The following is a 22354-nucleotide window of genomic DNA, read 5'->3' as shown; positions in this document are numbered from 1 at the left end:
CGGTCAAAAAAGTAAAATCTGAACCACTACCAGTAAGCAGAGGAGTGCCGCAAGGCTCTGTTCTTGGACCCGTCTTGTATATCCTTCTGACTAGCGACTTTCCAGAATACCTTCAAAACCATTGTGAAATGGTAATGTACGCCGATGATACAGCCCTTTTATTGTAGCAAACAAAAACAAAGATCAACTAGACATTGACTCCTTTGTAGCTTTTAATATGGCTAAACAATATTGCAACCTAAATGATTTGGTTTTAAATGAATCAAAAACCCAACAACTAATTTTTACAGCTACTCAAAATAACTATCATGGTCTCCCAGAAGTAACTACAATAGAATTCGGAAAATATTTAGACTCACCTTGGACCGAAATTTATCTTGGGAACCACACATCAACCAGCTCTGTCAAAAACTAAATAGCAGTCTTTACGCAATAAGGAGAATTGCACAAATCAGCAACACTGATGTAGCTATGACAGCATACTACTCGTTGTTTGAATCTCACTTGAGATACGGCCTGATAGCCTGGGGAGGCACGACAATCTCAAATCTCCAAAGGGTACTGGTTCTACAAAAAAGGACAATTAGAGCTCTAAAAGGACTAGGACCACTTGACACATGCCGAACAGCCTTCAAAGAACTGAGAATTCTGACTGTAGTAGGACTCTACATCCAAGAGACAATCCTCTATACAATCAAATCAGGGCAAGCAAGGACTGGAGACGGACACTCCTATAACACCAGACACAGGAGCAACTTTCTCCTAAATCAACATCATCTCAGCTTATTTGAGAGGAAACCTTCTTATCGAGGAGCAATGTTCTTCAACATTCTACCTGAATCCCTAAGAAGACTGCCAGAAAAGAACTTCAAAGCCTCCTTGAGAAACTGGCTACTGGAGCGACCAATTTACACAATCCAAGAATTTGTTCAATGTAGAACACACAATTTTTGACAAACACTAACTTATACACCAATTGTAACATAAACATGACTTTTGCCCTGTTCTCCAAGAATATGTGCAATAAAGAATATTCTATTCTATTCTATTCTATTCTAGAGGCTGTATATGAGGGCTATCCAGAAAGTAACATATGTTTTAAATAAAAAATATTTGTCCTGAAGTACTTTCTTAAAGTGTGTAAAGCTACACTCCTAGGCTATTTTTCAATGTAATCTCTGTTCAAATTGAGACATTTATCTTAATGTGAAACAAGTTTTTTGATTCCAGTTTTGTAGAAATCTTAATCTTACAGCCTGAGATCTTAATCACTGGTTAACGCCAGCGTGAAGTTCAGCATCACTATCGAAGCGCTGCATTTAGAGCCAGGTCTTCATTGCTGAAAAGAGATGGTAGTCGCTTGGTGCCAGATCTGGGATATAGGGCGGATGATCAAACACTTCCCAAAGAAAACCATTCAAGACTTGTCTTGTACAAATGGCTGTATGGGGACGTGCATTGTTGTGGAAAAACAAAATTTGTTATCTCAATTTTCCCCAGTGCTTGTTTTGTATTGCTCGCCATAGCTTCTGCAATATTTCACAGTACCTCTCTGCATTGATTGTTGATCCTTGTTCAAGGAAATAAAAAAACACACCCTTAGCATCCCAAAAAACAACTTTGGAGACATTTTCTTTGTTTGTTTTTTTCGAGAATGTGTGTGCTCCCATTCCATAGGCTGCAGTTTTGTTTCACAATTGATATGCTTCACCCATGTTTCATCACCAGGAACGATACGATCGAGAAGTTTGTTGTCATGTTTGTCGTATTCATCAAGGGAAGTTAACAATGTAGCAAATCTTTGATTTTTGTGATCTTCCGTAAGGATTTTTGTGCCACAAAATTTGTCATATCCAAGCTTCCCTATAAAAAATTCGTGAAATTTGTGGGAAATGTTCCGAGAGTTCAGTCATTGTGAACCGGCGATTTTCACGAACTTTGTCATCGATTTTCAACATCCAATCTTCAATCACTAGGCTAGGCCGACCGCTATGACTATCGTCGTGAACATTGGTGCGACCATTTTTAAAGTCAATACACCATTGCCTTACTCTGCTTTCACTTATTATTCTATTTCCATAAACTTCACACGCTGATAGACTTCAATAGGTTTATGGTTGTTTGCCAACAAAAACCTCATCATTGAACGCATTTCACAAGTGGCAGGATTTAAAATTGCAGCATTCATTTTAACTAGTCACAGTGAGAAAAGTAAAAGAGATAAAGACCGTGCACGACTACAGCTCGATGCTTACTGAATAGAGCTGTTTTGACACCAAGATGGAGGATATAGCCCTGCCCACTGCTGCACCATTAAAAAATGTCTGTTACTTCTGGATAGACTTTTGTGTATATAAGTTACCTTTTCAACAACATACAAGAGATAATACTTGAATTATAATTTCTTTTTAAGGAAATATAAATAGATAGAGAAGTGGCAAACTATACAAAATAGGACTACATGATATATCACATTTCTTGTATATTTTGGACTAAGAAATTGTATGATGAAGTTTGAGTGAGTACTTCTGGACAGTGATTCAGTTCCCTTTTTTCTGATGCAAGAGGGAAAAATCTCTTTAGATGCCGAACTAATGATCTCTTGATGAAAAAACATCTTTACTGTGTTTTGCACTAAAAACATATTTTCCCTCACCATCTCAAACTGAACTACAACTACAAATGCTGTATTATATTTGCTCAGCGAGGAACTCTAGCAAATGTATCTTCCATATTCTATTTTTATTTTTCTTATAACTTCTTTTTTTCTCATCTTGGTATTAAAGAAGATATGACCACCCACTTGCTTTCATGCATTGCAGATACAATATAGTCACTTGACCTACTTCTGCTTTAATCTTGACACACTTCTTTTTTTCTATTTAATGACAAACACTACATTTAAAATTAAAAATATTGTCACACTGTTACCACAAAGTAAAATATTAGTCTATAACTTGCATATTGCAGAAAACATTATTACTTTAAATGACACGTGAAAATATATATTATAACTCATTAATCAGAATTATTGTGATATACAGTGTTTCAAAACTCTTGGCCTACATTTTATAACATTGTATTATGAATTTTTAAAGAAGTTGTTTAAACAAGATCATATAACTTGTGAAAAATTCATCATTTGCATTTTAACTTTTTCGTAACTCTCTTGTTTTAACCCAACAAAAGTTGGCATGACTAATAAATAATATTCTTTTATAGGAAAAATTTCTTTGTAGATTTCATCTTAAAAAGGTTGTGTTCCATAAAGTCTGACCTCCCTGATAATATGTAATATCAACATAATATTAGAGAGTATTGGAGGAATTGGAATAGTAAAAACAATGTTGAAGTTTGTGTTTGCTGTGTTGTGTTTGTTTACTTTATATTCAAAAGACTATTGACTAAATTTTAAATTGATGTACTGTAAAGTAGCACATAACTCTTTGTCAGTACCATGCAAATGATGTTAAATAGCAATAAAATATTATTGATTCTTTGTATGCATTAAGTAAAATGTATATTCCTAAGACATAAAAATGGCAATGAGTTACAAAGATAGTCTCAGACACTCCCTGGGATGACTCATGAATGACATAATGTGTAACAGCACAACGAGGTTTAGTGTTATACCGTATCACTTGCCTACTTACATACAGAAGCCAGCAAGTAAATATACTGACACGACACAAGAGTAACTCGGGTAATTGGTTTGTGATAAATCAGAAACATACTTTAAAAAAACATGAAAAAAATACATTTCTTTACAATTCTTCTTTGTTAAATGAATATACATTTTAAAATGAATACAAAATTGTTTCAAGACTATTGTAACAAACAACCTGTACCTTATCTAACATTACATTAATATTATCTATTATAAAAATAAATAAACACCTTATAAATACAAATTGTGTTACCTTACTCTTTAAATATTCATCCAAAGTAGATTATTATATTTACTAAATATTGATTGCAATTTTTTCAAATACTGTTACATTATAATTGTTTTCAAGTTAAAAGTTCAATCTGAACATTTTCCAATTGAGATATGTTTCCATTATCAGGTCATATGGCTTCAGTATCTTGCAAAATAATTACAGTTTGTTCCTAATTTTGGCAAAAGAAGCGTCTTTCACAGTTCTAACAAAAATTTCTTAATTTGGGAAATTCTTTTACAGAATCTGTTAATTTAGCTGTTTTATGGTTTTTGTAATGTTTTTATAACAATTGAGTTTTCAGTTTTATTTATTGGTTTCTCCATACAAAACAATTTCAAATAATACCCTATGTCAAAATGAATGTGAGCATGACAAATTAGTTTTAAATTTGAGGTAAAACAAATAAATTTTAGCACATTCATAAAGTGTAGAATGTTTATTCCTTAATATACATTTTGAATGTGACAGGCTCAAAAGAAGTTTTAATTTTTAAACCTTAAACTTAATTATATCTTAAGATTGTATTGTTTTTACTGTCAATTGAAATCATCTGTTATGTGTTACTTGTTTAAGTTTAGTGTGGGAAAAAATATAATCAATTGATTGAGATTGAGTACTAAGATCTTTCTATTAATAAACCTGGATCTGCCAATTGAAAAGTCCTATAACAAATAATTGGATAAAGGTGGTTTGGGTTCTGTGTGCTGTGGTTGGAGAAAATGCAAAAAAATCTCCTGAAATTTGTTCACCCATCATAAAGGTGATTGCAATAGGCAGATTTCTATGATATCTACCTAAAAAGATTGACATATTTTTTTAATTAGTAAAAAGAGTAGTACAATTCAAATAAATAAGCAACTTATTACTTGCTAGAATATCACTAATTTGTCTTTAAAACAAAAATGAAATAAACCTGTATAGATGAGTAATTACAATAAAATAACAATTTCCAAGTGAGTTCACTGACAACTATTTCAATATACAAACACAAAAAAAGAATATGACAGCACATCATTTTCATTTTCACATCCACTCTCACTCCAAGTTTTAAACCACAAAGTAAAAAAATCATGTATTTTATATTCCTATATTCAGTGGTGTTGGAATCATTGATTTTTGTACAGAAAATTTTAAAAACTAAGCTCATTGAGAAGTGTACTGAATATATAGTAACAATTAAAAATATGTACATTATATGAAATGGTTATAAATCACATAGAATCTAATTATTTTATTTCAAACTAAAAGTTATTCATTATGGAAATAAGCATATGAAAAATAAAAAACATTAATATATCAACAAAAATAGAAAATCCATTTTAAATCAGTGATAGTTCACAATTCCTAAGATTCGAGGAATGTATGAAATTCTCAAGATATGAGCAGTCCATCATTGGCCCAGTTGAAAGTCAGTTCATCAGACTGTGAGGAAAATTGTCCTCTTGAGCAATTTTGTATTAATGCTGCTTAACCCTTTGAGTGCCAAGTATTTTTTGAGTGGGTATACTGAAAAGTGCCAGGTATTTTTCTAGTGGGTGTACCTAAAAGTGCCAGCCCTTTTTCAGACATTTTGCAAGGTTTTAGTAAAAAATTCACAGTTCGATTATTTAATAAGCTATCAACATGATTCTTTTTTTTATTTTTCTCTGAAAACTCTGTTTAATTAACATAAAATAACAAAGTTACCATAACACTAAATTTAGGAATACCAAAAATGGACTTATCTAAAAAAAATTCAAAAATATTTTTTAATTTCATTTTTCAACCAAATTACTATGACCAAAAAATTCATATCCTTTTCTTACTCCATATCACTGAAAAGTGTATGCAATTGTCTGTAAATCTTGAAAAATTTATATTATTATCTTCAATAATGAATAAGTTATACAACTTTTAAGAAACTATTGTCACATTGTTTCTTGTAGCTATGGCAACCAAAAATGTTTATATGTGAGTTTCATAATAATTTAAAGTTTGACCGGAAGTGTACTATAACAATTTATTTTGAAAAGAACGATTCTTCACAAACATTTCAATATGATATTATTTAAAAATATTAAAGGTTACAATTTTTAGTGACTTTTTCCCGAACGTCAGGTAAAATCGGACGTCGGCACTTTTCGGCCAACTTTTGACGTCCGGTAAAATCGGACGTTGGCACTTTTCGGCCAACTTTTGTCGTCCGGTAAAATCGGACGTTGGCACTCAAAGGGTTAATGCTTGTAACACTTAATGAAACCACTGTAGTTTGTAGTTACTATTGTATTGTAATTAATCATAGAGTTGTAAACCATGATCATCAAGTTATTCCTCACCTGCCTGTCGAAAGAGAATTGGTAGACAAGAGGGTTGAAACTGGTGGCATTGGGGTTACCATTAACCAACCAGATGTCATACTCCAGCTCTGCTTCCTCGGTGATGTGGTGGAAGTCACAGTCCACTGAATTGTTACGATAACATGCCACCAGACTCACGTACCAGAACCTGTGTTAATACAAGTCCGTTATGTGTCAAATTCTTAAACTGAGAGCTAAATACATTTAGTTGGACTCTGATGTAGGTGAAACATATTAAAATAGGTAAATTGTTATAAGTTTTCTAGTTTATGTAATCGTGATTACCTCTAATAAAAGGTAGGAGTACACCACACCACATGTTGCGTACCAGGCTTCCTCGAGATTGTGTGCAAAATTTCAAGTCTATTGCTCTTTAATTAGGTCACATGTTATGTCATATGATCGTACTCAGTTTGGTAACATTTATTCTGTGTTTTTATCGTTATCATCACAGATACGAATAAATAAATGTATGAATGAATGTTCGCTAACGCTAAACCAAATCCCATGGAATGACATGAATTGATGTTGTTTACAATGAAGCTTCAAACAAAATTTCAAGTCCATACATCAAATCATTTTCAATATATCATGCGGACAAACAGAAAAGTTTTTTCCAGTCCCTTGAGTGATAAGCTTCGTTAACACTCAGCCAATGATAGCCTGCATCCTACATAATGTAGTGTAAAGTGAAGCAAAGATGTCTTATTTACCAGGCAAAGTTAGGGCTAAGAAGCCCTCTCTAACACTTAACCTGGGGACCAATGGCTTAAAGGTTATTTCCGAACCATCACCAACGGCCGAGGAGGATGGGTGCTTGCAAGGACAGGTTTGCTCAGTGGTCACCCATCCAAGCCATGCTTGACTTTGCTTGATCCGGTTATCTTGCGATAACCGTTGTACCAGCTGAGTGTTTAGTTTGTTTCAAGCTAGAAATTTATACTGCAAATATATATGACAAAATCAGATTCACATGACACGAGAAATCTGGACTGAGAAAAATTAGAATAAAAAAACTTTTTCTTATACAATGTAGATAATTGTAGGGTAATACAAGTTTGCAAGAGAATGATTGAAGATGGAACAAGATGTAAAATGTTAGATCTGAGAGTTCTAAAAATAGTTTGAAAACCACAAAATAAATACAATGAAAGTGTCAAAAATACTGTTTGATTAAGAGACATATCTTTTTGGAAAGTATTTGAATGGAAACTGCTAATGAAATTGAAAGTATAACTGGAGGTAAGTTTAATGTTTTCGGCTATGTAAGAGCTAATACAACTCTTGGTCAAGTGGTTGATTCGGCAATGACTCAAGAAAAATATCCAGTTGTAATCACTGGTGGAAGTAATAACAGTCTTCAGGGTAACTGTTCCGAGATATACAAGGATTTGGAGTCTAAACTCAGTCAACAACTTAGTAAATCTAGGCCTGCCTTTATAACAACAATCCCAACCAGATACGACTACCCTCTTAAGCACCCAGTAAACATTCGACTGAGAGAAGTAAACAACTACATTGCTGAACTAGCTTACAGAGTAGAGAATGCACATTTGTTATGTCTGGATGACTTCAAGAGAATCCATTTCACAAAACAAGGTCTCCACCTCAACCAACAAGGAAAAGTGAAGTTGGCACATCTCATCATTCGTACAATTTGTATCTGGCATGGTAAACTTAAAGTATACCAGGACTCTAGCCCAAAACGAACAGTTAAGAGCCCTTCAATCGAATCAAACAAATATGGAGTGTATAATTGAAGAACACTACAAGGACCAGAGAGTTGGATTTGCACACAGCATTTCGTCAGATTTTGAAAACCCTAGACAGATGAGTGCTGGCGTAGCGGTGGTTTTCAGAAGACACTTTGGGAGACCTGCAACGGTTCATCGTGTGGAAGACCATCTCGCTCAGCAGAAAGCAACCGATGGAGCTACAATCTTCAGTTTGATTACAAAGGACCACTTCTTCGATAAACCTACGGTCACCAACTATAACAAGGCTTTTCAACTTATGACAAAATACTTTTTGGCCAACAATTTGAAAAAACTCATTTGCTCCCCAATAGGATGTGTGAGGGACAGGATTCAGCTAGAACACTTTGCAAAGAACCTTCTTGAGTTCCGAAAGCAAACTGGAGCTCAAATAATCATTTCATCCTACTTTCAAAAATCTTACAGGGTACTAAGGAACGGTTTAAGTCATGATGAGTTCAACATCAAGCTAAAAGAGTTAATATCTAGTAAAAAGGACCCATCTCTGGAATCAGAGGAACATAGAAAATCGGCTAGTGATCTTTGCGGCCAAACACAAGCCAAAACAATGCCAGGGGAGGACAGCTATGCTGAAGCCACAAAAAATCAGAAAAGTCCAGCTGTGGATGCAAACAAACGGACTCAAGCACCTCCTTCACCCTCCAGCCAAAATCTTTTTTTAGAGGAACACCATTAAGCCATGTAAACAATGAAGTTAACTTTCAAGACCATGTCAAAACTGTTAGCTTAGAAATTAGTTCTAGTAATGGTGGACCCATATGTATGGAGGATCCATATGTAGAAATCTGTGAAAGCATTGTGCACAATGCTTCATTTAATGATAATTTCAATAGTAGGGATGTTACTAGGGTAATGAATAATGTTGAGAACACTCCTATTGGTATAACAATATTTCACCAAAACATAAATTCTTCAATTCCCAAAATTGATTCATTAGAAATTACAATTGACGAAATAAAACCAAACATTACAGAAAGATGTCATTACATTCTGTTATTACAGAACACAAAATGAAAATAGATGAAATTAACAGACTTAATGTCCTTAACTATAACATTTATGCTCACTATTCTAGAGATAGTATGACGGGAGGAGGTGTAATTATTTTAGCAAAAAACATTATGAAGGTAAAAAAAATTATGTTTCCGGCTATTAAATCCCTTTTAAATGATCAAATCTTTGAATTGTGTCTGGCTGAAATTCAGTTTGGAAAAATAAAAATATTGTTGGGGGGAATTTATAGGTCTCCAATCAGTGCAAACATAAATATATTTATGGAAAAGTTGAACTACCTCTTAAGCATCCTAATTAATAAGTATAAATACATAATAATATCTGGAGACATTAATATCAATACCTTAGAAAAAAATAATTCTCAGAAAAAATTTGGAGCAAATTCTAAAACAGTATGATATGAAATACTTGGTTGACTTTCCCACCAGGATCACCAGAAATACACAATCAACTATTGACAATGTATTAACAAATTTTAAACAATCACAGATACAAGTCGAGTGCTTGAATACGTTGTTGTCGGATCACGATGGTCAGCTCATTAGGGTATACGATCATACCTTTAGTATAAAAAAGCCACCAAACTATGAATTCAAATACTCTACGATTTTCTCTGATGAAAATATGAAAAATTTTAAACATGCATTAAGCTTAGAGAAATGGTTACAACTATATACAGCTAATGATAATTTGAAATATGACATATTTATTTGTATATTTTTACAATATTTTAATATTTTTTTTCCAATAGTAAAAGTTCGTAAACACTTAGATAAAAAAAAACCCTGGTTTACTGAAGATTTAAAAATAGAAAAAAGGAATTTAATCCATGAAAGTAATCTGGCCAGAACAAATAAATCACAAAGAAATATTGAGCTCATCAAACATAAATACAACCTTTTTAAAAAGAAAATTATACAGGAAAAACAAAGTTACTATGATACAAGAATTAAAAAAATCCAAGAATTGTCAAAAGGATACCTGGAAAATTATTAATTCTGAAATTGGTCAGCCTAAATTAAACATAAAAAACATACAATTAAGGCACAACAATATTACAATAACACATCCTAAAAAGTTTGTGAAGTTTTTAACGAGTATTATATTAACATAATTAGGGACAAAGTAAATTTAAACATTAATTTAACCACTTCAAGCTTTAATATACAAGAATAAACAAATCAGTTCAAATGTAGATTACTTGATAGAAAAGATATGGTAAAAATTATTAGCAGTTTAAATAACAGTTATAGCACTGGATATGATGATTTACCAGTACCTGTAATTATAAGTGTAATGGAATTTCTAATTGATCCCTTACTTCATATAGTTAATTCTTCCTTATTATCTGGAATTTTTCCAGAAAAACTTAAAATAACAAAAATTAAACCTCTTTTCAAAAAAGGCGATCAGATGGATGCTGCAAATTATCGGCCACTTGCTTTGCTACCAGTTATATCAAAAATATTTGAGCGGGCAATTGCTGATCAGTTATCTAGAAGAAAATGATTTAATTGATAACATACAACACGGCTTCAGAAAAAGGAAATCTGTTGTCACAGCTGCCACTGAGTTTCTAGAAGGCGTGATTGATTCTATTGATAGAGGAGATAAAGTGATAGGAGTGTTCATGGACTTACATAAGGCTTTTGATAGTGTTTGTCACACCACATTACTGTCTAAATTAGCATTACTAGGTATTAAAGAGAATGAATACAATTGGTTTAAATCATACTTACAAAATAGGCAACAATTTGTGGAAATAGCTCACCAAAACACTAAAAATAATTTTAGTATCAACTACAAATCAAATTTAAAACAATCATTTTTGGGGTTCCTCAAGGTTCCATATTGGGACCTCTGCTATTTCTCTGCTACCTAAAAGGTCTTCCTGAATTGGAAAAATTGTGTTTGTATGCTGATGATGCCACTCTGCGAATAAGCGCACCATCTAAGTATGACATTGAAATGGATGCGTTTCTTAGTCTATCCAATTTAAATCAATTTTTCCAAGAAAATAATTTAATTCTAAATCCAACCAAAATAAACTATATTGAATTTAATACTAATCGGTGTAGAAACAAAATTAATCCTAGTACGAGGGGGTACCCAAAAGTAACCGGAATTTTATTGCTGGCAGCCGGCAGCGTGTAGTACACATTCCTGCCGCTAGGCGTGTGTCGCGCAACCCATTGCGAGCTCAGTGACCCCAGTTCCGTTGTCCTAGTGCATTCTGTTCGTTCGTAGTGACTGTTTTCACTAACCCTGTTTTGTTCTTGTTTCGTTTTTTGTCATGGCAAGTTTAAGTGAACAACGTGCAGCTGTGAAATTTTGTTTTTTACTTGGTAAAAATGCTGCAGAATCTATTTTAATGTTGAATACAGCTTACAAAGATGATGCTATGGGGAAAACTCAGGTCTACGAGTGGTTCGCTCGATTTAAAAATGGCGACATGTCGATTGAAGACAAACCTCGTTCTGGACGTCCATCAACCTCTCGAACAGACGAAAATGTTGAGAAAATTCGTGAACTTGTGCTCACCGACCGTCGACAGACTATTGAGGAACTATCAGAGAGCAGTGGGTTAACTTGGAGCTCGGTTCCGCGAATTTTAATAGGAGATTTAGGACTGAAAAGGGTTGCTGCCAAATTTGTTCCTCGACTTCTGACTGACCATCAAAAGGCACATCGAGTTGAAACTTGCCGCCTTCTGAAAGAACATCTCGAAAATGATCCCGATTTTCTGGAAAAGGTAATTACTGGTGATGAGTCATGGTGCTATGGTTATGACCCAGAAACGAAGCAACAGTCAAGCCAATGGAAGTCGCCATCTTCACCTCGTCCAAAAAAATATCGGCAAGTCAAATCAAACATCAAAACCATGTTGATTTGCTTTTTTGATGCTAAAGGCATTGTTCATTCTGAGTTTGTTCCTCCAGGTCAGACTGTCAACCAAACATTTTATTTGGAGATTTTAAGAAGATTGCGCAACAGTGTTCACCAGAAAAGACCCGATTTGTGGCAGACTGGAGACTGGTTCTTCCACCATGACAACGCACCGGCACACACAGCCATCTCAGTTAGGCAGTTTTTAGCCAAAAACGGCATGGTTCCGCTGCCCCACGCACCTTACTCACCTGACCTCGCTCCATGCGACTTTTTTTTATTTCCACACATGAAAAGAGGCTTGAAAGGTCAACGATTTGACAGCGTTGAAGAGGTTAAGAAAAAAACGAAGCTCGAGCTTGCAGCCATTTCTAAAGATGACTACAAAAAATGTTTTGATCAATGGGAATACCGTTGGGGACAAGTGTATTAGTTGTAATGGAGATTATTTTGAAGGAGATAAGGTCGTATTGTAAAAAATTTGATAATATATAATTTTTATAAAATAATTCCGGTTTTTTTTTGGGTACCCCCTCGTATACGAATGGATCAAATTTCTATAGCAAAAGTCGAGGAGGTAAAATTTCTGGGATTAACATTGGATGGCTCATTGTCATGGAATAAACACATAGACAATGTACTTTCAAAAATGGGTTCTGGTCTTTATGCTCTTCGAAGAATATCAAAATTATGTACAAACTACTTTGAAGTCAGTATACTTTTCTCATATTCATTCACATATTGTTTTTGGTATTGCCCTATATGGATCAACTTTAATTAGAAATTTAAATTCAATCCTAACTGTACAAAAAAAGGCAATTCGTATTATGCTCGGCTTACAATGGAATGAATCCGTAAAAAACCACTTTCCTCAATTAGAAATCATGACTGTCTATAGTGCATACATATATGACACTATACTGTCAGTGAAAAATCGAATAAATGATATTGAAATATGTGGTGAAAACCACTCATATAATACAAGAAATAGAAATAATATCGCAGTTATCCGACATAATTTGGAATTTTTTTGTAAAAAACCAAAATACATGGGAGCTAAATTCTTCAACTTGTTGCCAAACTACATTAAATTACTGGAAAATAATAATTTATTCAATGTTAAACTAAAAAAAATTTTTTAACTAACCTTCCCCTGTATTCGTTTTCTGAATTTTTTGAAATCCATGGTGGAAAACATGGATAAAAACAGTTTTATTAAATTTTTTTTCTTTAACTTTAATTTTTAAATTTTCATTTGTAATTTTAGTATGAAGCTATTGTATTATATAATGAATTGTGACCTGTTACTATTGTTAACAATGATGTTAATGTTAATAATGTTATTATTATAGTATTATATTGGATTGACACCATTCTTATGTACACCATGTGTATTAATATGAATAAAGATGTTTCTGATTCTGATTCTGATTGTAACTAAAGCAGATTGTAGTTTGGTGACCAGTGGCGTAGCGAAGGGGGGGATCCAGGGGGTCCGGATCCCCCCCCCCAACTTTTTAGACATATTAAAAAATAAAGCACGGAGCAGGAGAAAAAAGGACGGTTATCATTAATCTTGTCTAAAAACATTAAATTGATTGATTTAATTGATTGAAGTGACCGTTGTTAAAAATATAATTGTCCTTTCGTTTAAATCATAAAGTATCAAACGATACTTTTGGGCTCGGCCTTTCGGATAGTGTAGTGTAATCACGGTATTTCTATAAGGCGCGGTCACGTGACGTCGCAAAGTAACCTGAACCGTAACACGGTGAACAGTTTAAATTAGCGACCACTTAAAAAATTTAAAAAATCACTTTTGGTCGGACTTAAAATACTTCGTTCAAATTCGTCTTTGGGACGTAAAATGACTGCTTAGAATTAAGTTACGACGTTGATTTTAGGTGTCATTAAACTGTAAACGTGTATATAATTAGCGAAAAAAATCACTTTTGGTCGGAAAATACACTTGAAAAACTCTACTGATTAGAACTTCAACTAATTTGGACTTCAGTGATTGAGGTAAACGTGGTGTTTTCGATTGACTTAGGACGACGATTTTGTTATCATTAAACTGTACACTGTACCTATATAATTATTGAGAAAAAAATAACTTCCGGTCAGTAAATACCGAAGAAAAAGCTCTCTACAGATTCAAGTTTTGACGATTTTGGATTTCATTGGTTGAGGTAAAAGTGGTACTTAGGATTATGTTAGGACGGTGATTTTAGGTATTAATTTAACGCCGACTAATACATATATAAGTTTTAATTATCGAGAAAAAAACATTTAAATCACTTCCGGTCGGAAAATACCGAGGAAAAGCTCTACTGATTCAGATTTTGACGATTTTGGATTTCACTGGTTGAGCCGTTGAGATAAAAGTGGTACATAGAATTATGTTAGAACATTGTTTTTAGGTATCAATTGAACGCCGACTAATAACTATATAATTATAAAAGAATAATTGAACAAATCACTTCCGGTCGGATAATACACCGGAAAAACTGTACTGATAAGAAGTTCCGACTACTTTGGATTTCACTGACTAAGGTATTATTTCATTTTCCTTAGTATACTCCGATCGGAAGTGATTATTTTTGTTTTTTTTTTCTCAATAATTATATATTTATTAGTAGGCATTGAATTAATCTCTAAAATCAATCTCCTAACATAATTATAAGTACTACTTTTACCTCAACCACTCAACCAATGAAATCCAAAATCGTCGAAATGAATCAGTAGAGAACTTTTCTTCGGTATTTACCGACAGGAAGTGATTTTTTTCTCGATTTAATTATATAGGTAGTCGAGTAAAGTTTAATGATAACAAAAAATCGTCGTCCTAACTCAATCAAAAATACCACGTTTACCTCAATAACCGAAGTCCGAAGTAGTTGAAGTTCTAATCATTAGAGTTTTTCAAGTGTATTTTCCGACCGAAAGTGATTTTTTTCGATAATTATATACACGTTTACAGTTTAATGACACCTAAAATCAATGTCGTAACTTAATTCTAAGCAGTCATTTTACGTCCCAAAGACGAATTTGAACGAAGTATTTTAAGTCCGACCAAAAGTGATTTTTTTAATTTTTCCGATAATTATATACTTGTCTACAGTGTAATGATACAAAAAATCGTCATTATAACTCATTCATAAATACCTCAATCAGTGAAATCCATAGTAACCGAACTTCTAATCAGTAGAGTTTTTCCGGTGCATTTTCCGACCGTTAGTTTGATCTGTACCCGAGCAACGCTCGAAAATTGCCCTCCTTTTCTAAAGGGTTTTCGGCCGTCAGTGGCCCAATGTCCCCGAAGGGGTATTTCATTTTCTCCACAGAATATAGTTGTGTCAATTATACACTTGAGTGAAGCTCTGTTTTATTCTTTTTCTTTCTTATCCAGTGAATCCAACATCACTTTGGTGCCTTCTACTCGGCCAGAATCGAACTTCGTAAAGTTTCTGTCGCTATACAAGAAAATTTGTGGTACTAGAGTTGCTGTGAGAGTTGAATTTGCCTATTACATCTTTCCACTTTCTATAAGGCGTAGTTACTAAATCTCCATATTTTTGGTATTTACCTTTTACCAGTGAATTCATAGGCAAATAACTCAAAAAACGTCCCCCGGATCCCCCGGTTTCGGACACCCCCCCCTCGAACGAAATTTCTGGCTACGCTACTGTTGGTGACTAAAGCATAAACAACTTGACTGTGAAAATTAAATTGTGATTGTTCTAAGTGCTGTAATTAGCAATGCAATGCATCAAGAGACTAAAATGATATAACTTTATGTTGTGCCACTAAATGCAACATGGAGAGAGTCCTCAAACAGCAAAAGCGAGCAATAAGATGCCTAGCAGGACTCCAGTTTCAAGAAAGCTGCCGTGTAGCATTCAAATAACTGAAGATCCTCACCATAGTAAACCTCTATATTCAAGAAGTGATCCTGCATGCTGTCAACTCAGGACAAACCAGAAACAGAGACTTCCACCAGCATCATACTTGTAATGCTTTAAACTTAACTCTTCCAGTCTACCACCTGAGTCTCTCTGAAAAGAAGCTGTCATACAAAGGAGCTCTTTACTTAAATAAACTTCCAGAACCTCTAAGAAAAGAACCACCTTAAAAATGCACTGACTAACTGGTTACAAGAAGTACATTTGACAACAGAATAAAGTGTATGTTAAAAATTCAATTAAATTGAACAGATTACCCCAATTTTTTGTTGAATTCTATATAAATTACACAATGCCCAAAACACTAAACTGTGTCATTGGTGATAACTTCAAACATACAACTAACACAAGGCGAATTATCCTATACGTTACAATCCCAGAAACTCGTACCATACTTGCATTAAGTACTTCAAAAATCCAAATTTTAAGTCATATTAATTATTGGAAGATAAACCTATTAGAGTTGTTACTTGTGGACTGCATCCATCAGTAGCTACCATGAAGCTCTAGCAGATGAAATAAAAGGTCATCAAGTCAAGATTCATTACAAATGCATTCCATGAACCAAGAATTTACCTTCGTTTTTCTTTGATCTTGAAATCGTCAAAAATAATGTACAGTGTCGCTAGAAAGTTTAGGGACACCTGTCTGAAAGAGAAATGTTACAGTTGGCCCTAAACTAACTAATTTCTCAATGCTATTGATTGTTGGCTGTTTTAAGGACATCAATTCAAGTTTTTATTCAAAATTTCAATATTTTATCTCCAAAAATGTGGAAGAAGCATGCATTAATGTATTTTAAGGAACTGCCAAAAAAAACCTTGTTTTTTAGATATTTTATTTTTATAACTTCTTAACGGCTTGCCATATTGTAATGAAACTTGCACAGTACTTTTATTATAATATGATGATCATTTAAAAAAATATGTCATGTTACAAATAAATTTTGTACTCAACTGGTCAGGGTACAAATAAAATTTTATTTTCGAACATTTTATAACAAAAAATGTGAGTTTTAATTTCGCTTCTACAAGTAGACGCCTTCATTTACAGACATGCGGTCTGCACGTCATTGTTCCTCTGGCGGTTGTTTTGTGAAACAAGCCTGCGCGCGCGCATTCCACACTGCCATTGTGACAGTTGTACTGCAATCTTCTTTGTGATTTGTTTATTTCGCTGTTTTGTGAAAGTTAAAGCTGTGATTATGGGCCGCTCATCTGTGTCCGAGGACATTAAATGGCAAGTTATCGGTATGTATAAAACCGGTAGTTCATACCGAACAATTGCATCCAAGTTACATGTGTCTAAAACATGTGTTGAAAATACAGTGCGACGTTTTAACCTAGCCGGTACCGTGATGATGATGCCCCGCGGAGTGGTAGGCCACGTAAAACCACGCCTCGGCAGGATCGTAAGCTACTCGTGATGAGCAAAAAGGACCGAAATGCAAGTGCACCTGATTTACTAAGCAGCATGAAACAAGATGATGATCGTTACAATGTGAGTGTAACAACTGTGAGTTCCAGACTTAGAGATGCAGGTATGAAATCATTTTACGCTATCCGCAAACCTTTGTTAAATGACAAGGCCAAAAAGACACGCCAAGTTTGGTGCAAGGCTCGATTAGGGTGGACAAAAGAAGCTTGGCGGCGTGTTTTGTTTTCTGATGAAAGCCGTTTTGAACTATTTCCAAGGCGCAGAGTTAGGGTACGACGTACCAATACTGAAAAATTTCTACTACCAGCATGTGTAGCGCCTGCAGTTCAGGCCGGTGGCGAAGCAGTAATGATATGGGGTTGCATTTCAAGTGAGGGTCCTGGGGAGCTTCAGTTCGTTGAAGGCACAATGAACAGTATTAAATATTGTCAAACTCTAGAAGAATTCATGTTACCATCTGCCAATAAATTGCTTGGTGAAAATTACATCTTTCAACAAGACAATGCACCGTGCCACAAATCAAGACACACACAAGAATGGTTCAGTAATCATGATGTTGAGGTTCTGAAGTGGCCACCACGAAGCCCGGATCTTAATCCGATAGAAAATTTATGGAATACCATGGCCAGTCGTCTAGCGAAGAACAAACCCAAGAACAAAGCTGAACTGAAGTTCATGTTGGCACAGATATGGCGGAGTATCAAGAAGGAAGACTGTCTGACACTCATTGATTCGATGCCAAAACGGATCAAAGAATGTTATAAAGCTAATGGAGGACCTATTGATTACTGATTTGTATGTATTCATGTCCATTTTACTATTTTGTATAATTTAAATATTTGTTTCCATTAAAAACAAACTTTTGTCAGAAATTTGTGTTTTTTTTAAGCCTGTCCCTAAACTTTTTAGCGACACTGTAGATAAATTTTATTTAAAAACATTAATGTTAAATACAAAGCTCCTATTCCACAAAAATAAATAATTTTAACAATAGGTTTCCTTATTACTTTCAAATGAAAATGGATAACTTAAATATTTAGGTAAACTAGAGTATACATTACATTCAAACACATTGGCATCACCCTAATGACACAAACTCATCTAAAACATACAGTTTTCAAATATACAAGTTGTAGTGTTATTAACAGTAGCCAAGAAGTTCTGCTGTACTTGTCAAATTCGCTATCCAGTACCATGTTAGCACTATATTATCCTCCCTTCAAATTATATCCAAATGGCAGGAATTACAATTTACATGTTATTGTAGGTATATTAGTTTAGTGTCCTCAAAGGTTAAGCCTTACCCATCACAAATTTAACATACTTTTCTCATCTTTTGTAGTTGGAGGTGATTATAACGGAAACACATCAGTCGGAATCTGGAAGTTGACAAACATTATCACTAACACCACAGATCACTCACCTGTTTTGTCCCCTCAAATTTCCCCAACCATCTCTTTTTAAATCTAACTAGACCATACATTTAATTATTAGGGTCTTTTTCTGAGAAATTAAAAAATAACCTATTGGTAAAATATTGGGCTTAAGGACATCCCCTCTAAAACCACCTTTGTAACAATTCCTAACTAAGTAAATTGTCCTTGAATGTATTAAGGAAAGAATGAAAAAGTACTAAAAAAACAATAATAGTAACCCGAATTCAACGTAATACCTACTAAAAATAAACAAACTAATAGAATCAGATTCTGGGTGTGTATTTAAAGGATAGGAGAAGAAGAGATATCAGGATGACCAACATGAAAGGGCTACTAACAAACAAACAAAATCACCTAACCTAACTGCATGGCTGTAGGACCTACTGGAGGATCAACCATCTTACCCATTCAAGCCAACCTGTCTACCCGAGCCAACCGCATAACTTTCAATCATGTTTAATCACCCTACATGTTTACATGTTCCACATTAGTACACATTAAAGCATTAGTACACATTAAAGAAGAGTTCTATAACACTTCTTTAAGTGTTAAAAATAGGTAACCTACAACTACGACTACACACACTAGAATTCCTGAAAAAATTGAAGTGCAAAATATTGGGTAACCCTAAACTGAATAGATATCAAAATATTAACATATAATTGCTCCTAAAAGTTGACAACTACTCGATTGGCTGGGTAGAAAGTTTTAAATATTTGGGTGTAACAGTAAACAGCAAAAACGTGGAGGATATAGAGATACAAAGCAAATTAGCTAATGCAAATAGGTGTCTTGGGGCGTGTACAAAACTCTTTACGTCAAGAGTGTTGTCACAATGCTCCAAAATAAGAATTTATAAAACAATCATTCAACCAGTCCTAATGTATGGAAGTGAAACATGGACATTAACGAAGAAAAATGAGGGGCGGTTGATTGTTTTTGAGAATAAAGTTCTCCGAAAAATATTTGGACCAATATGTGATGAAGGGGTGTGGCGAATAAGGAAAAATAGAGAATTACGCAATGTATACCAAGATCCTGATATTGTGGCTTTGGTGAAGGCAAAGAGAATTAGCTGGCTAGGACATGTACATCGGAGACAGGAGGGCACAAGGTTAAAAGAGGTCTACCAGGCGCGGTACCGGCAGGAAGGCGCCCTTTGGGTAGGCCAAAGATAAGATGGTGCGATCAAGTGGTCGAAGATGTGACCCGGTGTGGAGGGTCTGTGGATCTGGTGGAAGACAGGGGAGGCGTGGAAGAGGCTCATAGACGAGGCAAAGAATCGACTGAGATTTGTTACGCCCCGGCAGTAAGTAAGTAATTGCTCCTAAAATCTCCTTCAGATATAAAACACTTTTCCACTGTCATTCATTGAGCAGCTTGACAATCATTATAACTTACAAAACTGTTTTAATTAATTATTATCTCATACTCATCACTGGGATCTCTTATCTCCCTGTTACAGAAAGATTAAGAGAAACAAAGAAAAAAAAACTAGTGAAACCGTTGTCAAGAGATGACAAACAAGTTCTAAATTGACTATAGAACAGACTAAAAAAGAAATAAGCCAGCATATAAAAGGTAAGTACTATAGATACTTACAAATTTACCTAAGGCCTACTGGTCTATCTAAAAGCATTTTTTTATAATTTCAATTTTGTTATTTGAGGTTTAAACTAATTGAAACTTACTACCTGAACTGCTGAATTTACTAGAGGTCAAACCACCACAATCGCCTTTATGATTCCTCACTGTGATGGTTTCTTTTCTGCATGAGTACACTTATAGTACGACTTCTGAACATTTCTTTGTGTAAAAAATAGGTAACCCAAAAACAAATACAATTTTAGTATATAACTAGATAAACTTAGCTTTTAAATATGTACTCAACTTACTTTAAAAAATAAAATGGTATGATGAAGAGAAAACTTTTTATTATGTGATGAGTGTAACTTACATTAATATTTGTTTGCATACCTGAGTAATAGGTGGCCTACACTCATTATTCAATGTTATTATCAAACGATTTTATATATATATATATATATATATATATATTATCCCGTATGCAACAAGAATCATACATAAACAAGAATTTTTAATAAAATAAATTTAACAATAACATTACAAAATAACAAAACCTACTATCGCCTAGACCTACAAATAAAAAAACCACTACAACATTTATAGCTTGCTTGCTAGCAGTGAGCAACCGCTTTTGTGAAATGGTGGAAAGGATTCTCTGTATGGCTTACTAGAAGCAGAACCTATATGTATGATATATCTAGAAATATCTCACATTATCACCTCAATTTATAAACTCTCAAAACATTTGTTACTTCTTGACGTTTATTGTTAACATTGAAAATAGCTGGAACTAAGTTAATAAGTTGGAAACATATGTTAAGTTAAATAAATTGTAACATTGAATTATTTATTTGGATAAAACAATGAAATCATTCGATAAAAATAACGGATTAAAGAGTGTAGGCGGCTTGATAAGCATACCTTACCTGGGTTCTTTAAGATCTTCAACTTTATAAGTAAACTGTGAGCCTTTAACACCTTTGTAAGATTTATCTTCATCATAACAGAGTTCATATTTTGGGCATGGTACTTTCCTCAAAAAATCTTCACGTTTACCATCAACAGTTTCACACACAGGATCATATGTTATGCTCTTAATTTTATTAAACATCCTTCTACAAGCTTCTTCTTTATCCTCAACTGTTCTGTTACCATAATATTCCAAAAAATATGCTCTATCCAACACTGCTAGAGTAGCTTCGTGTTTAAAATTACTCTTCAGGGTAATATTTCCAAAAATGTATCCCAAAGTATCCTCCTTAAAACGAAGGTCTGTTTTTTGAACTCCAAATTTCACTAAAAATTTGAAAAACTCGCTGGTTTTCCATGTTCCAGTGATGTGAGTACAATCTGAGTAAACGAATAAAAGTGAATAAAACACATAAGCAAAAGTCACAAACATTACATATTTTCTACCCATATTATCCTCTCAGAGACAATCAATTACTTAGCTAGGAACATAACCTACAATATTAAACAAAGCTTCACGTCACAAGAACAACGTTAAAATGCATAAGCAGACAGGACACTAAATTTCTGCTACTACAAAGTACCACTACCAAAGCTATGCAGCTGTTTCTTGTCAATTTGGAATGTCACATCACACACAGCCTCTACAATAATATTCGGTGACTAAAAAACAACTCGAATACAAAATTATAGTACATAATCGGTTTGTAATATTTATTTATTTATTTACATACGGTATACACCATTTCACAAATATTCTTGGAAACATAAGTAAAACATAATAAGAAATAATTTATGTTTTTAATTTTGTTACCGATACTTCGTATTATAATACATTCTATTGTGCAACCGTTCAAATTATAAATAAATATATATCAAAGTCTAGTACAGTGAAAATAATCGTTTCATTAATTATCAAAGTTTATAAACAAAAACCCTCAAACCAATATAACCTTTGCAATAAAAAACATTGAATTACTCGTATAATATAGCCTATACTATATATAAATA

At 33.9% G+C, this 22354-nt stretch overlaps 1 protein-coding gene across 1 annotated transcript in view; it reads right to left on the bottom strand.

Moving 5' to 3' along the window:
- LOC124364720 overlaps positions 1-21924 on the bottom strand; it is a 30176-nt gene extending 8252 nt beyond the window's left edge. The window contains exons 1-2 of the mRNA XM_046820413.1: positions 21301-21924; positions 6257-6425 (exon numbers count right to left, since the gene is read on the bottom strand). Of these exons, the coding sequence (XP_046676369.1) occupies positions 6257-6425; positions 21301-21794 (663 nt within the window). The 5' untranslated portion in view covers positions 21795-21924. The remainder of the gene's footprint in view (positions 1-6256; positions 6426-21300) is intronic.
- Positions 21925-22354: the final 430 nt, after the last annotated feature.

The sequence above is a fragment of the Homalodisca vitripennis genome, chromosome 6 (genome assembly GCF_021130785.1).
Source record: "Homalodisca vitripennis isolate AUS2020 chromosome 6, UT_GWSS_2.1, whole genome shotgun sequence".
Taxonomy (NCBI): Eukaryota; Metazoa; Arthropoda; class Insecta; order Hemiptera; family Cicadellidae; genus Homalodisca; species Homalodisca vitripennis.
Note: the sequence above shows the minus strand (reverse complement) of the source record. Positions and strands in the feature narration are given on the sequence as shown.